This window comes from Symphalangus syndactylus, chromosome 8, assembly GCF_028878055.3.
Source record: "Symphalangus syndactylus isolate Jambi chromosome 8, NHGRI_mSymSyn1-v2.1_pri, whole genome shotgun sequence".
NCBI lineage: Eukaryota > Metazoa > Chordata > Mammalia > Primates > Hylobatidae > Symphalangus > Symphalangus syndactylus.
The window spans coordinates 20,565,679-20,583,627 of NC_072430.2; the positions used below are offsets into that span (position 1 = coordinate 20,565,679).

Consider the following 17,949-nt stretch of genomic DNA (forward strand, 5'->3'; position numbering starts at 1 on the left):
GAGAGGCTCCATCTAGGTAAAAAAAAAAAAAAAAGGCAGAAAGAGAAAAGGAAAAGAATCAAAAATGACTCCAAAGTTTTGGGCCTGAGTAACTGGAAGGATGGAGTTACCAATAACTGAGGTGGGAAGATGGGGGAGCAGCAGGTAGAGGGGAGGGAGGAGGGGGATCAGGAATCAGAGTTGGCCATGTTAAAGTTTAGCATGCCCGCTAGACGTTCAGATGGAGGGAAGAAAGTGTTTCAAGGAGGAAATGATAAAATGTGTCAGATGCTCAGAGACACCCAGTAAGACGAGGCCTGAGAATTACCAATTGGATTTGGAAATATGGAGCTCACTAGTAACCTTGCTATATTGGGACCATAGCTGGAGGAGGATGTGGAGGTGTGGGAAGGTTTTTGCATTTTAATTTGGTTTTGTCTTGTTTTGAAGTACGGAAGCTAGTACCTCATGTTTAAAGCTTGGCATGATGATCCAGAAGTGAGAGAAAAATTAAGCTACGAGAGAGAGCAGACAATTTTAAGAGTAGAATCTGATTATGTGAGGAGGGACAGGAGCGAGGACACAGTTGAGGGCTGACCTCAGACGGGAGCACACACAGTTCTCTGTAGCAGAAGGGAAGGTAGAGATAGGTTTGTAGTGGGAGGATGTAGAAGTTCTCTTTTATTCTTTTTTTTTTTTCTTTTACTGGTTCCATGCCCATGAAGACAAAGAAGCTCTCTTTTGATGGCTTGTTTTTTTGTTTGTTTGTTTGTTTTTTGTTTTTCAGCAAACCAGGAAGCAAGGTCATGAAATGAAGGCATGAAAATGTAACTATTATAAAGACTAATGATTTCAAACTATGGAGAATGTATTCTTTTTATTGGGATTTTTAATTAAAATACAAGGGTCAAAAATAGTATAGAGTGCAGCCATAAAAAATAAATCATGCCCTTTGCAGCAGCATGGATGCAGCTGGGGGCCATTATCCTATGCTAATGATAATTGGGTACTCATGGACATAGAGATGGCAACAATAGACCCTGGAGACTACTAGAGGTGGGAGGAAAGGCGGGGGCAAAGGTTGAAAAAGTAACTGTTGGGTACTATGCTCACCACTTGAGTGATGGGGTCATTTGTGTCCCAAACTTTAGCATCACACAATATACCTATGTAACAAACCTGCACAGGTTACCTACTGAATCTAAAATAAAAGTTGAAATTATATATAAAAAAAAAAAGTTTCCAAAAATAGTGCAGTGAAACAAAATTAAAAATAGGTAAATTAAACTTCCTCAAAACTCAAACCTTTTGTGTCTTAAAAGGCACTCTCAACAGAGTGAAAAGACCCATGGAATGGAAGGAAATCTTTGCAAATCATATGTTTGACAAGGGTCTTGTATCCATAATATATAAAGAACTCTTACAATTCAACAACAAAAAGACAAACAACCCAAATAAAAAGTGAGCAAAGGGCTTGAATATACAGGTACACCTCATTTTATTGTCCTTTGCTTTATTGCACTTTGCAGATACTGTTTTCTACAAATTGAAGGTTTTTGCAACCCTGCATCAAGCAAGTATATCAGCACCATTTTTCCAACAGCATGTGGTCATTTCATATCTCTGTGTCACATTTTGATAATTCTTGCACTATTTCTAACTTTATTATTATTATTCATTAGTGATTTTTTTTTTTCCTAAGACGGAGTCTAGCTCTGTTGCCCAGGCTGGAGTGCAGTGGTGAGATCTCGGCTCACTGCAAGCTCTGCCTCCTGGGTTCATGCCATTCTCCTGCCTCAGCCTCCCAAGTAGCTGGGACTACAGACACCCGCCACCACGCCCAGCTAATTTTTTGTATTTTTAGTAGAGACGGGGTTTCACCATGTTAGCCAGGATGGTCTCGATCTCCTGACCTCGTGATCCACCCACCTCAGCCTCCCAAAGCGCTGGGATTACAGGCTTGAGCCACCAGGCCCGGCCTCATTAGTGATTTTTTTATGTCACTATTGTAATTGTTCTGAGGCGCCACAAACCATGCCCATATAAGACAGCAAGCTTAATTGATAAATGTGTGTTCTGATTGCTCCACCGACCAGCCATTTTACCATCTCTGTCCCTCTTCTCAGACCTGTCTTTTCCCTGAGACACAACAATATTGAAATTAGACCAATTCATAACCCTACAATGGCCTTTAACTGTTCAAATGAAGAGTCACAAGTGTCTCACTTTAAATTAAAAGGTAGAAATAATTAAGCATAGTGAGGAAGGCATATTGAAAGCTGAGACAGACCAACAGCTAGGCCTCTTGTGCCAGTTAGCCAAGTTATGAATGCAAAGAAAAAGTTCTTGAAGGAAATTAAAAGTGCTACTGCAGTGAACACACAAATGATGAGAAAGTGAAACAGCTTTATTGCTAATATGGAGAAAGTATGAATGGTCTGGACAGAAGATCATACCAGCTACAACATTCCCTTAAGCCAAAGCCTAATCCAGAGCAAGGGCCTAACTCTCTTTAATTCTATGAAGGCTGAGAGCAGTGCAGAAGCTGTAGAAGAAAAGTTGAAGCTAGCAGAGGTTGGTTCATGAGGTTTAAGAAAAGAAGCCATCTCCATAACCTAAAAGTGCAAGGTGAAACTGACGTACAAGCTGCAGCAAGTTACTCAGAAGATCTAGCTAAAATCATTTAAGAAGGTGGCTGCACTAAACAACATTTTCAACATAGCGAAAACAGCCTTATATTGGAATAAGATGCCATCTAGGACTCTCCTACCTAAAGAGAAGTCAATGCTCAGCTTCAAAGCTTCGAAAGACAGACTGACTTTCTTGTTAGAAACTGATGTAGCTGGTGACTTTAAGTTGAAGCCAAATGTCTATTTACCATTCCCAAAACCTTAGGGCCCTTAAGAATATAGCTAAATCTACTCTGCCTGTGTTCTCTTAAGGGAACAATGAAGTCTGGATGACAACACGTCTATTTACAGCATGGTTTACTGAAATTTTGTTTTTAAGAGACAGAGTCTCAGTATGTTGCCCAGGCTGGAGTGCAGTAGTGATTCATAGATGTGATCATTGCACATCACAGCCTCAAATTCCTGGACTCAAGCAACCCCCTGCTTCAGCCACCTGACTAGCTGGGACTACAGGCATGAACCGCTGTGCAATGGCTTGGTTTACTGAACAGTTTAAGCCCACTGTTAAGAACTACTGCTCAGAAAAAAAAAAGATTCCTTTCAAAATATTACTGCTCATTGACAATGCATGTAGTCACCCAAGAGCTCTGATGGAGATGTACAAAGAAATTAATGTTTTCGTGTTAACACAACATTCTGCAGCCCATGAATCAAGGAGTAATTTCGACTTTCAAGTCTTATTATTTAAGAAATACATTTCATAAAGCTATAGGTGGCATGGATAGTGATTCCTCTGATAGATCTAGGCAAAGTAAATCGAAAAATTTCCAGAAAGGATTCACCATTCTATATGCCATTAAGAACATTTCTGAGTAATGGGAGGAGGTCAAAATGACAACATTAACAGGAGTTTGAAAGAGGTTGATTCCAGCCCTCTTGGATGACTTTGAGGTGATTAACACTTCAATGGATGGGCCGGGCACGGTGGCTCACGCTTGTAATCCCAGCACTTTGGGAGGCCGAGGCGGGCGGATCACGAGGTCAGGAGATCGAGACCACGGTGAAACCCCGTCTCTACTAAAAAATACAAAAAAAATTAGCTGGGCGTGGTGGCGGGCGCCTGTAGTCCCAGCTACTTGGAGAGGCTGAGGCAGGAGAATGGCATGAACCCGGGAGGCGGAGCTTGCAGTGAGCCCAGATTGCACCACTGCACTCCCACCTGGGCGACAGAGCGAGACTCCGTCTCAAAAAAAAAAAAGACTTCAGTGGATGAAGTAACTGCAAATGTGATGGAAATAGCAAGAGAACTAGAAGTGAAGACAAAAGATGTGACTGAATTGCTGCAATCTCATGATAAAACATTAAACAGATGAGAAGTTGCTTCTTATAGATGAGCAAAGACAGTGGTTTCTTGAGATGGAATCTACTAGTGAAGACACTGTGAACACTGTTGAAATGTACAACAAAGGATTTAGGATATTTAATAAACTTAGTTGATAAAGCAGTATCAGGATTTGAGAAGATTGACTCAAATTTTGAAAAAGTACTAATGTGGGTAAAATGCCATCAAACAACGTGACATGCTACAGAGAAATTTTTCTTGAAAGGAACAGTCCGTCGATGTGGCAAACTTCACTGCTGTCTTTTTTTTTTTTTTTTTAGATGGAATCTCATTCAGTCACCCAGGCTGAAGTGCAGTGGCACAGTCTCGGCTCACTGCAACCTCCACCTCCTGGGTTCAAGCGATTTTCCTGCCTCATCCTCCCAAGTAGCTGAGATTATAGGCACATACCACCACGCCCGACTAATTTTTGTATTTTTAGTAGAGATGGGGTTTCACCATGTTGGCCAGGCTAGTCTCGAACTACTGACCTCAGGTGATCTGCCTGCCTCAGACTCCCAAAGTGCTGGGATTACAGGCATGAGTCTACTGCGCCCAGCCCATTGCTGTCTTATTTTAAGAAATTGCCATAGCTACCCCAACCTTCAGCAGCCACCACCCTGATCAGTCATTAGCCCTCAGAATTGAGGCAAGACCCTCTACCAACAAAAAGATTACAACTCACTGAAGGCTCCGGTTATTGTTAGCATTTTTTAGCAATAATTTTGTTTTTTCTTGAGAAGGAGTCTCGCTCTGTCGCCCAGGCTGGAGTGCAGTGGCATGATCTTGGCTCACTGCAAGCTCCGCCTCCCGGGTTCACGCCATTCTCCTGCCTCAGCCTCCTGAATAGCTGGGACTACAGGCGCCCGCCACCACGCCCGGCTAATTTTTCTGTATTTTTAGTACAGATGGGGTTTCACCATGTTAGCCAGGATGATTTCGATCTCCTGACCTCGTGATCCGCCCGCCTCAGTCTCCCAAAGTGCTGGGATTACAGGCATGAAGCAAGAAAGTATTTTTAAATTAAGATAGGTACCTTGTTTTGTAGACATAATGCTATTGCACAGTTAACAGATAGTGGAAAATAAAGTGGAAAAATAACATATGCACTAGGAAACAAAAAAATTGGGGTGACTTGCTTTATTACAATATTAGCTTTATTGTGGGGGTCTGGAGCCAAACCCTCAATGTCTATGAGGTATGCCTGTATATTTCTCCAGAGAAGACATCGAAATGGACAGCAAGTGCATTAAAAGATGCTTAGTCACAATATGATGCCACGTCACACCCCCTATGATCACCATTAAAAAAAAAAAAACACACAGAAAATAGCAAGTGTTGGTGAGGATGCAGAAAATTGGAATCCCTCATACACTGCTGGTGCGAATGTAAAATGGTGCAGCCACTGTGGAAAACAGTGTGGCAATTCCTCAATAAGTTGAGCATAGAATGACCATATGACAGCAGTTCCACTCCTAGGTATCTAGCCAACAGAACTGACAACCTGTGTTCAAATAAGAGCTTGCACACAAATGTTCATGCCAGTTGTAGTCACAGTAGCCAAAAGGTGGAAACAACCCAAATGTCCATGAACAAATGAACAATTAAACAAAATGTGGTTATGTCCATACAATGGAATAGTATTCAGCTATGAAAAGGAATGAAGTACTAATACATTGTATGACATAGATGAACCTTGAAAACGTTTTGCTTAGTGAAAGAGGCCAGATATGAAAGACCACCCATTGTGTGGTTTTATTTATAATAGGTAAATCCATAGAGACAGAAAGTAGATTCATGGTTGCCTGGAACTGGGGGGAGGGAATAATGGAGCGTGACTGCCTAATAGGTGCTGGGTTTCCATTTGGGGTGATGAGAAAGTTCTAGACTAGACGGTGGTGGCTGCAGATCATTATGAATGAACTTAGTGCCACTGAATTATACACTTTAAAATGGTTACAGTGGTCAATTTTATGTTACATGTATTTTACCACAAATAAAAAGTCAGGCAGTTATATTAGGTTACATTATTTAAAGGGATAAAATACATATGCCATTAAACCTAAACTAATTTCTCATTTAGGGTAATTCTAGGAATCTTATGGGATTTTTAGAACTGGAAAAGACTATACGATTGATAACTTATGCCTATGTTTTAAAGTGTGTTGAAAATATTTAGCAACTTCTTACTTATCACAAAGATTGGAATTATCCTGTTATGCAGATTTCTCCGCCTAAAGGTTTACAGTTCTCTCCGATTCATTGTCTGGGATCCTGACCCTGAACTCAAAGCAACCTAACCATTGCTGCAACTCAGACTCCCAAAGTGCTGGGATTACAGGCATGAGTCTACTGCGCCCAGCCCATTGCTGTCTTATTTTCCCTAACCATTGCTTCATCACAAAAAAAAAAAGCCACCTTACAGGCACCAATCTTGTCTGATTTACTGCGAGTCAACAGGCATAAACCACTTCAATTTATTTCCATTTCTAATAACATTATTATTGGGGCAATAACAAGTCATGTAAATTAGCCTACATGTTAGAATAATATATAGTCTACAATATATAGTCTGATTTTCTTCATGCTATAAATACCTATAAACATTAGTGTACGGAAGCGGTATATTTAGACCTGACTAAAGAATAAAATATTAAATCAGTATTTGTCTCATGAGCTGTGCACAAATGTCTTTATCAATTTACATTTCAAATATAGTTTTAATGACATAGTCATTCATGTCATATAGCTTTTAATAGAGATTCTAGTTTATAGAATATTTATCTACAAAAAAAGAATTTTCTAAGAACTGGAAAAGCATTTTTCAAAGCAATTTTTCAAAGTACTATAAGTGATCTGTGGTTCTGTAAAGGTAGATAATACTAGATCTTTAAAGTTTCACTGTGCTTCAGGATTGTTCTTGAAGAGATATTCTGCCTACAATTTAAAAAAAGACAAGTCAACAATTTACAAGTTATTATTAGTCATGTATTTGTATTAGTAATGTTTACAATTTAAAAATCATCCAGGGCCAGGCTTGGTGGCTCATGCCTGTAATCCCAGCACTTTGGGAGGACGAGGCGGGTGGATCACTTGAGGTCAGGAGTTCGAGACCAGCCTGGCCAACATGGTGAAACCCTGTCTCTACTAAAATACAAAAAATTAGCTGGGTGTGGTGGCGGGCACCTGTAATCCCAGCTACTCGGGAGGCTAAGGCAGGAGACTGACTTGAACCCGGAAGGTGCAGGTTGCAGTGAGCTGAGATTGTGCCATTGCATTCCAACCTGGGCAACAAGAGTGAAACTCTATCTCAAAATAAATAAATAAATAAATAAATAAATAAATAAATAAATAAATAAATGTACATACATCTTTTACTTTCAAATGAATAATAAAAATCTTACATGGGTTTGACCAATGAGGGAAAAAAAATCTTATTATAAATGGTGAATATATTAGAAGCTATTTCCCAAATAACCAGAAACATAATTTTGCTATCTCAACTGGTTTTCTGTTAAGATTCAGGCAGATTAGGCCGGGTGCGGTGGCTCATGCCTGTAATCTCAGCACTTTGGGAGGCCGAGGCGGGCGGATCAGGAGGTCAGGAATTCAAGACCAGCCTGACCGACATGGTGAAACCCTGTCTCTACTAAAAATACAAAAATTAGCCTGGGGTGGTGGTGCATGCCTGTAATCGCAGCTACTGGGGAGGCTGAGGCAGGAGAATCACTTGAACCTGGGAGGCGGAGATTGCAGTGAGCTGAGATCGTGCCACTGCACTCCAGCCTGGACAACAGAGCGAGACTCCGTCTCAAAAAAAAAAAAAAAAAAGATTCAGGCAGATTTTGTTTTTTGTTTTTTTTTTTTTGAGACGGAGTCTCACTCTCTCGCCCAGGCTGGAGTGCAGTGGTGCGATCTGGGCTCACTGCAACCTCAGCCTCCCAGGTTCAAGCGATTCTCCTGCCTCAGCTTCCCGAGTAGCTGGGACTACAGCACGCGCCACCACACCCGGCTAATTTTTTTTTTTTTTTTTTTTTTGTATTTTTAGTAGAAACGGGGTTTCACTATGTTGGCAGGGTGGTCTCTAACTCCTGACCACAAGTGATCCCCCAACTTTGGCCTCCCAAAGTGCTGGGATTACAGGTGTGAGCCGCCACACCCAACCTCAAATTGATCTTTTTTAAAAAATTAAATATTTTACCAAAAAATCAACAGGGTCTTCGGGTCGGACGTTGCAACATTCATTCAGGCCCTGAATAAGAGTTGGCATCACGTAGGTCATTAAATAGTTTCTCAGGGGAATTGACTGAGCCTCCAGTAATTCTCTTTCTTCTCTTTTCACTTCCTCCAGTTGTTTATTCTAAAATAGAATGTTTGGGGGTAAAGTAAATATACAGTGAGAAAGGGGAGAACACTCACACAGTTCACCCTACAGTGCTATCTGTGATACAGGTGGCATTTCCAGTCAGCAGAGAAAAGACATAAATGGTGTTACAACAACTTAGCCATTTGGAAAATAATAAATTGGATCACTTCTTACACCAAAATAATTTCTAGCTGCCCAGATGAAGCAAAATAGAAAAAAAAAAAAAAAAAAAGAAATGCCACTAGAAAGTCTGGAGGGCATTGGGATAGTGACATGTGCAATTCTTTGCTCAGCATACAGCCACCCTCTCTCTTGGGAATCATAATTCCAGATTTCTTTTGAGAAATCTCCCTTCTCAGCCTAGTGGTTTGGTTTGAGTGGGATTTCAGCCCATCATCCAGCCACCTCCTGGCCATAGATTCTAATTAAGGATCAGCACAACATCAAAATTGGTTACAATTTACAATACCTAAATTGCAAACAGTACGAGTACAAATACATGACTAATAATAATAACTTGTACATTGTTGACTTGTCTTTTTAAAAAATTCTAGTTAAAGATCAGTACATCAAGTACCCTGCCATGCATGGTAGGTGCACCTAAGAATGAAGCTTCCCATGCAAGGCAGGACAGAGAGGGAGATCCTAAGTCCTTGGTGACATCATTTGAGCCAGTGTATCAAGCCTCACCTGAAGCCAGCCCTACCTCTGGACTTTTCTGGTTTTCTTTATGGTGAAGTCATTTTGAGTTTGCTTTTCTATCACTTGCAAGACAGAGCCCTAGCTGATATTTGTTTGAAAGGAGGTCTTTCTTAGCAAGATTCCCAACCCAGAGATCAAAATGGGAAACAGGTGGATGGATTTGACTACATATAAACATGAAACTTTTGTGTGGTCAGAGAAAATACCATAAATAATGTTAAAAGATAAATGATGAATTGAGAAAAACTGCAACATATTATAAAAAAGTTAAGATGGGATGAGGATATTATGTGATGCACACTACTTGCCAGGTGCTGTGCATAGTTTATGTATATTACCCCTTTAGTCACCACAATGACTGTATGAAGTAGATACTATCATTATCCCCACTTTACAGATGGAGAAACTGAGACATAGACAGGAGCTTGCACAAGGCCACATACCTACAGAGAGAGTGGAGTGGGATTTGAACTCTAGCAGCACCACTTGGGAGGCCAACTGGAGCCGTTCCTGTTTCTATTGAACTAGTTTATCAGGAGTTCTTTTTGCAAAATAATAAGAAAAAGACACACAGCCCAAACAGGGGCAAAGAAAATATGCAACATGAGAAGAAACATAAATGCTTAACAAACAGAAAAAGCTGTAAGATTAGTGATCAGAAAAATGAATATTAAAACAATGAGAACAGTTTTTATCAGCCTGACATGTGTGAGCAAAATTGAGAAAGCAGCTTTAGAGAAGGTGTAGGGAAATAGCCACCTGTTAGATGATGCGTAAACTGGTTTACCATTGCTGGAGGGCAGTTTTTAAATATGTATCAAAACTTAAACCATGTCTAGTCCGACCCAGCAAACTTTAGGAATTTATGTTAAGAAGATTAATCAGGCACCCAAAGATGTGTGCATTGGGCCTGCCTCCCTCCCTCCATCCCTCCCTTCTTCCTTCCTTTCTCCCTTCTTTCCTTCCTTCTTTCCATTTGTTGAGTGCCTGTTACGTGCCAGGCACTATTCTAGGCATTGGATATATGGTAGTGAACAACATAGACATCCTGTCCTCATGTAACTTAAGTTCTGTGCAGAGAAAAGGCAAGAAACAAGATAAATACATAAAATGTACATAATAGGTAGAGTAAGTACAAAGAGGAAAATTAAAAAGTATAAAAGGGGATGTGACAGGTTGTGGGGAGGGGTAGACATTGAATTTTACAGACACCAGGAAATGCCTCACTAGAAAGATGACTTCTGGTAAAGATGCCAGGTGTCTGTGAGGCAATGAGTCATGCAGATGACCAAGACCACCATTGGCGCACTGTTTGAAATTGGGAAATATCAGAAGCAGCCAGGTCACAAAGGACCTTGACCACAATGGCAAGTTTGGACTTCTATCAAATTGTGATCATCAAGAGCCTGTGAGGAGTCGTAAGCAGAGAATGGCCACTGTGGGTCTGCAGTTTGGAAGGATCACCTGGCAGCTGCATGGGAACAGACTGGAGATGGACCAGGGTGGAGCTGGGGAGGACAGTGAGAAGACACTGCATAATTCGGATGAGAAACACTGCCCCTGATCAGAAGTAGAGAGCTGGGGACAGATTTGGGTGCCATTTTTGGTGACGGTGGTGTTTGTTTTTTGAGACAGGGTCTCACTCTGTCATCTAGGCTGGAGTGCTGTGGCATCTTCATAGCTCATGGCAGCCTCAGTCTCCCAGGCTCAAACAATCTTCCAGACTTAAGCAATCCTCCCATCTTAGCCTCCCTAGTAGTTGGGGCTACAGGCATGCCACTATGCCCAGCTAATTTTTATTTAGTAGAGTCAAGGTCTTGCTATGTTGCCCAGGCTGGTCTTGAACACCTAAGCTCAAATGATTCTCCAGCCTCACCCTACCAAAGTGCTGGGATTACAGGTATGAACCACCCTGCCCAGCCTAAGAGTGCTATTTTTGGAAGCAGACTCACTTACAAGACTCAGTGATTTGGGGAATGAGGAGGGGTGGAATGAAGCTGACCACCTGGGTAGGTTAGATGGGTAAATGGAGGAAAATAAAATCAAATCATGACATCAATGTGTAGTAAAACATTGCACATTTACAGGAATTTGTGTTACTAATACACCTGCTAATGGCTAGTTTTTGTTATTAATAGTAAGCAAGCTGGGCATGGTGGCTCACGCCTATAATCCCAGCACTTTGGGAGGCAGAAGCAGGTGGATCACTTGAGATCAGGAGTTTGAGATCAGCCTGGCTGGCCAACATGGTGAAACCCCATTTCTACTAAAAACAGAAAAACGAGCTGGGCTTGGTGGTGCACACCTGTAGTCCCAGCCACTGGGGAGGCTGAGACAGGAGAATCACTTGAACCCGGGAGGCAGAGGTTGCAGTAAGCTAAGATCGCGCCACTGCACTCCAGCCTGGGTGACAGAGCCAGACCCTGTCTCAAACAAAAAGAAAAAGAAAAAAAAAACTAAGCAGAAGACCATGGATATCCTTTTTTAAATGGTACAAATGACAAAAAACAAACACAAATTTGTTTAGGGTGTTTCCATGACATTTCCCTAGAGCAGGATGGGAAGTGGAACTGGCCTAAATGGCTTTGCCAGGCACTGCGCCCCTGTTCCACAGATACACAGACTCACAAACACACTCACCACTCACCCACTCCTCCCAGCGAGCTATCTTCTCTGCCATCTCCACGGCCTCCTGGTGCTCGCGTTCTGCTTCCTCAGCACCCTCCCTGGCCAGCCGCTCCTCCGCAGCCTTCCGCTCCTCTTCTGCCTTTTCTTCATCTGTTAAACCGTAATTTCGAGGCTCCCCAATCTCTTTGATGAGCTGTTTGATAGCAAGTCTATTCTGAGCATCTTCAAGTTTTCCTACATCTTTAAATACCAGGAGAGAGATCAACACATACTTATATTCTAGGCCTGCCTGCAATTGGGAAAATTCTTTATTACTATAAACTTGTGATAGTCAATTATGTAAATTACCACATGGGGTTTTCTTTTCTAATTGCCAGCATAGTTCAGAATTTCTTCTCTCACGGGCAAATATCAGACCAGAGTCTGAGAGCCGCGGGTAGGAAAATTTGGACTTGGGTCAATGAGTTCTAACAATGACTTGATTTGAGTGGTTGGATGGCGGAATGGATTGCCTGAAAAGTAATGAGCGCTCCATGCCTGGAAGTATTCAAGCAAAGACTGGGACACTTCTTTCAGAGGTTTCTACAGAAGGAAGTCCTGCACTTGTGGGAGGCCAAACAGGGTGACCATTCTGAAAATCAATGATTCTGGGATATGTTTTCAATTCATAAAAAAATAACCATTTCAGTAAGTCTACTTGAATAGGAAAAAAATCCAGACTCCAGAATATCTGAAAAAATGTTAGTTTCAAGACAAAAGAGAAGAAAAAGAGAAATGGTTTATTGATAAATACTGAGATCTCCACGGTCACCAAGGTGGTAAATTCTATACCACTCTCTTAGGGCTGCTTGGAAGGTGTCTGCAGAGAACGATGTGCAGCGGACACATTTTGGTACTAAGCCCCTTTAGACCTTCCTCTGGATAGCTGCTTGCCCCACGCCCATTCATAGTCACTGCTGTGCCCACCCCGCCCATGTTTGTTTTTTATTGTTTTGTTTTGTTTTTGTAGAGACAGGGTCTCCCCATGTTGCCCAGGCTGATCTTGAACTCTTGGGCTCAAGCAGTCCTCCTGCCTCGGCCTCTCACAGTGCTGGGATTGCAGGCATGAGCCACCACCCCTCCCATGTTTGTATGACCTTGACCTAGACCAGAAGCACCACCGGGATCTAACATGGGAAGAGAGGAGGAGCAGAGCCAATGCACTGGTTGGTGAACAGAAGCAAGCCTTTAAAAAAGCAAAAAACAGCTGGCCACGGTGGCTCACACCTATAACCTCAGCACTTTGGGAGGCCGAGTAGGTTGAGGTCAGGAGTTCAAGACCAGCCTGGCCAACATGGAGAAACCCCATCTCCACTAAAAATACAAAAATTATCCTGGCGTGGTGATGCACTCCTGTAGTTCCAGCTACTTGGGAGGCTTAGGCAGCAGGAGCATTTGAACCCGGGAGGCAGAGGTTGCATTGAGTTGAGATTGAGCCACTGTACTCCAGCTTGGGTGACAGAGCGAGACTTTGTCTCGAGAAAAAAAAAAGTAAAAGTCATATCGGGTAGCTCCTCATTGTCTGACCTGTGACATTTAAATGCATTTCTCACTGGGTGTGGTGGCTCACGCCTGTAATCCCAGCACTTTGGGAGGCGGAGATGGGCAGATTGCTTGAGGCCAGGAGTTTGAGACCAGCCTGGCCAACGTGGTAAAACCCTGTCTCTACCAAAAATACAAAAATTAGCTGGGCATGTGGCGTATGCCTGTAATCCCAGCTACTTGGGAGGCTGAGGCAGGAGAAACGCTTGAACCCAGGAGGCGGAGGTTGCAGTGAGCCGAGATTGCGCCACTGCACTTCAGCCTGGGTGACAGAGGGAGATTCTGTCTCAAAAAGAAAAAATAAAATAAATAAATAAATAAATAAATGCTTTTCTCCCTGATTAATTACAATCTTGATATCACTAACTGGACACCTTTGAGAAGGTACTCGGGAATGATTCCCCCTAGCAATATTCCACTCTGACCCCAGAGTGGGGCCACTGCTGATTAGACCGGGATGGGGCACCTCAGCCCGATCTGTGACCAGCAGAGTTGCCCTTCAGGGAATGTGGGACTGGACAGAGTGAAGTCAGCTCTGGCCTTGGCTCCCAGTGTAGCATTGTAACTCTGGGGTGTGGGGTGGCCTCAGCCTACCACACAGGCCACAGAGGGGGAGAGTACACTGGCCCAAAGAGAGAGAGGACAAAGAGACACTGAGAGAGAAGCAGAGTCCAGAGCTGATGAGAGGATGCGATTCCCAGCATCTTTCCAGGGCCCCATTCCAGACCTTGCAGAGGCCGGGCTGCATCCCCGGCTGTGAGATGCCCTCCCCGCCTCCCATCCTTAGGATACATTTCTCCCCTCTGCTTTTATATTATCTCCCAGTTGTCAGTTGCAGATGAGGCCAAATGAGATGGGCACAGGATGAGATGGAACACAATGGCCACTCATTCATTCCTCCCTGTTATTTCTTTTTTTTCTCAACATTTCCCCTGGGCTCTCCTGATCTTCCTATAAGCAGTTTTTTGGACCTAAGTGAAAAGATGACAGTCACTATTTTTCTGAAATGTATTCTCCATTCTTTCCTAGTTCTCTAAATAATGTAAACTAATTTCCATATTAGGAGGTGCAGAACCCTTAGCTTTTACATATAAAGCATGTCCAACATGCAGAAACATGTCTAGATGAGGACAAAACCCAGTCACTGCTGAGGGTGCGGACAAGAAGAATTTGCAGATTTATAAATTGTTTTTATATTTATTTATTATTATTTTTTTTGAGACGGAGTCTCACTGTCACTCAGGCTGGAGTGCAGTGGCGTGATCTCAGTTCACTGCAACCTCTGCCTCCTGGGTTCAAATGATTCTCCTGCCTCAGCCTCCTGGGTAGCTGGGATTATGGGTGCGCACCACCACGCCCAGCTAATTTTTGTATTTTTAGTAGAGATGGGGTTTCACCGTGTTGGCCATGCTGGTCTTGAACTCCTGACCTCAGGTGATCCACCCACCTTGGTCTTCCAATGTGTAGGGATTACAGGCGTGAGGCACTGCACCCAGCCATTTTTTTTATTTCATAATAGTATGTCATGTTATGCCTTAGTATTGGTAGGAATAACAAAATGACCACTTGTTGAACTCCTTCAACGTGCCAGGCACTTTGTATCTCTCTTCTCTACCGTTTGTAACAATCCTGCAAGCCTGATTATTTTCCTATTTCACAGATGAGAAAACTGAGGCCCAGCCACAACTGGAATTAGTTCTCCTGCCTCCTGCTGACATTATCCCTTAGCACTAAGCCTCCTGAGACTCCAGGGCCCAAATGCTGTCCCATTGGGCAGTTGGGGGTAGAGAGCAGCCCCTGGAGGCCCAAGGGTGGGCCTGGCCAGGAAGCTTCCACCAGGCAGAAGCTGGTTCTTTCTCACCAAGCCCAAAGGAGGAATAAGTGTCAAGGTCCAGAAAACCAGAAAGGTAGGTCAGGGGTTCAACAAGCCAAGGGAAGTAGCAGCAGCTGTGAAAGCTGAGAGCTGGAGCCAGGAATGATAATGGTGATGATGAGGCTGACGTGATGCGGGATCACGAGTGCTTGCTGCGTGCTAAGCTCAGAGCTGTGTTTACAGGAAACAAGAAGGAATGCAGTGAAGTGCTATTTGCTCTTCTGGGTAGCTACAGGGATGGGCTGGCCAGTCAGAAGGCAGGGAAAGGGTCTGGAAGAGCACAAGTGCCCCATAATTTAACAGGGACAGAACACTGCCCCCAGGGAACCTGGGGGAATGGCCAAAGCAGCCAGCACCATACACACATTTCTTTAAAAAAAAAAAAAAAAAAAAAAAGTTTGTCGGCCAGGCACGGTGGCTCACACCTATAATCCCAGCACTTTGGGAGGCTGAGGCGGGTGGATCACGAGGTCAGGAGATCGAGACCATCCTGGCTAACACAGTGAAATCCCGTCTCTACTAAAAATACAAAAAAAATTAGCTGGGCGCTGTGGTGTGCACCTGTAGTCCCAGCTACTTGGGAGGCTGAGGCAGGAGAATGGTGTGAACCCGGGAGGTGGAGTTTGCAGTGAGCTGAGATGGTGCCACTGCACTCCAGCCTGGGCAATAGAGAGAGACTCCATCTCAAAAAAAAAAGAAAAAAAAAATTAATTGGGCATGGTGGCGTGTGCCTGTAGTTCCAGCTACTTGGGAGGCTGAGGCAGGAGAATCACTTAAACCTGGGAAGCAGAGGTTGCAGTGAGCCAAGATTGCACCACTGCACTCCAGCCTGGGCAACTGAGCTAGACTCCATCCCCCCACCCAAAAAAAAAAAGGATTTGCCATTTGACTTCATAATATATCCATAAATTCTCATACAATAATAACACCCTCCCACCACCAAATCCCCACGTAGAATGACTCCCCAGGAGGAGTGCCCTGTGTATTCCATGGCTTCTTGTGCCCCAACCCACAGTTACACTCCCCACCCTCCCCCACCCCCACAATTACAGCTAGACCTGCACCAAGCTTTGCTGGGGGTCCTGGACATTCACATTATCCTTGAATTCATTTCATACCAATATGTATCGGGTGAATTTCAATTTCATCAAAATAGTTGAAGACAGTCTCATCTTCGATATTGATGTCCCGGTAGTTGCTCAGAGCCCGGAGGAATCGGTCTTGGCTATAGTGGGTCCCTGCCACAATGCTCTCGGGAAGATTTATCACACGCTCCTTCAGAAACTCATCCGAAGCATCCAGTGCACAAACAAATTCTGGGGAGAAGGAGAGACTCCAGAGTTGGCACAATACAGCGCAGCTAACTAGCAGGGTGCTGGAGAATGCATGGGCCCCTGGTTACCAGCCAAGACCTCCTGTTGCCACAAATAGCCTGTCCAGTTGGCTTTGCTGCCTCTCACGGAGGATAAATAGATGAAAATCACCCCATTTCCAGAGATCACCCTATGAGGCCCAATTAGTATTTTGTGCAATCTATTATTTTCCCTTTCTTCCCCCCTCCCTCTCTTCCTTCCTTCCTCCCTCCGTTCCCCCACCCTCCCTCTGTCCTTCCTTCCTTCCTTCCTTCCTTCCTTCCTTCCTTCCTTCCTTCCTTCCTCCCTCCCTCCCTTCCTTCCTCCCTTCCTCCCTTCCTCCCTTTCTAACTAATAAAAGCAGCAGAAATCATAAGTAGCAAATCTCAGATAACCCTGTGATATCAGCTTCCTGGTTAATTTTCACATTGTCTCTTTTCTCTTTTTAAAAAAATACATACATATATATATATACATATATGTATGTATATTTATTTTAGAGAGATACAAGGTCTCACTATGTGCAGGCTGATCTCAAATTCTTGCCTTAAGCAATCCTCCCGCTTTGGCCTCCCAAAGTGCTGGCAGGGATAAGCCACAGCTCCTGACCTCACATTGCCTTCTATCCAGTACAATTACCACAGGCTTCCAAAGAGAGCTATGGCTACAACCAAAATGCTTTGATCGCCAGTTTGCCAAATTAATAAAAATGGGAACTCCCCTTGGAATTTTCATGGATCCAGCTCTTTCCTCAATGCCATTGGCTATGAAACACTTATGTTCAACATGATATGGTCAGCACTTATCAAATTGAACATACAGATCATGTTAATAATGATGACCATTTTACCCACCTGTGATTTTCTTTTAAACTGTGAAAGCAGCTGTTCCTCCAGCTTCTAGTACAAATTCAATGGATAATTGTTGAGCGAGTGAGAGATTCAAGTGTGGATCAGTGAAATAAACTTTCCAAGGTGAGTTGTGATTCTTAGATGTTCTCAACTACAGGACCAGCGTATACTGGTGCCCAGATCAGTGGCCAGGTGCATCACAAATAGCTTGCTATCTATTAGAGCTCAACAGAACTTGGGAATGATTTGATTTTTGTTCTAAAATTGTATTGGCTTGTAACATCATAATGCCATTCTCGTTTCCTTGCATTCTAATAAGCTTCCTTGAGTGGGTGAAAAAGGTAAGCATACTGGGGAAAGCCCACAGGAGGTGTGTCCCCAAGGCATGTGGACATGTGTGAACATCATCTGCTGCAGATGTTAACTGTGAAAACAAAGGCTGAGACAGCGTGTGGAATAAGATCCTATAAATTCATAATAGTTTGACACTACCTCCATTCTGCATACAAGAGGCATTTTCGCAAGTAAGTTGTTCCTTCTTCTTATTATTTATTTATTTATTTTTTGTGAGACAGAGTCTTGCTCTGTTGCCCAGGCTGGAGTGCA

The 17,949-nt window shown here is 43.2% G+C and overlaps 1 protein-coding gene across 5 annotated transcripts in view; it reads right to left on the reverse strand.

The window, feature by feature from the left end:
• Nucleotides 1–6,468: 6,468 nt before the first annotated feature.
• AK7 (adenylate kinase 7) overlaps nucleotides 6,469–17,949 on the reverse strand; it is a 101,688-nt gene continuing 90,207 nt past the window's right edge. For 3 of the 5 annotated variants that reach the window (XM_055288249.2, XM_055288250.2, XM_055288247.2), the window contains 4 exons: nucleotides 16,259–16,456; nucleotides 11,706–11,926; nucleotides 8,192–8,350; nucleotides 6,469–6,927 (listed from right to left, as the gene is read on the reverse strand). In XM_055288249.2, the coding sequence (XP_055144224.1) occupies nucleotides 6,889–6,927; nucleotides 8,192–8,350; nucleotides 11,706–11,926; nucleotides 16,259–16,456 (617 nt within the window). In that variant the 3' untranslated portion in view covers nucleotides 6,469–6,888. The remainder of the gene's footprint in view (nucleotides 6,928–8,191; nucleotides 8,351–11,705; nucleotides 11,927–16,258; nucleotides 16,457–17,949) is intronic. The other 2 variants (XM_055288251.2, XM_055288246.2) reach the window with 1 other exon arrangement.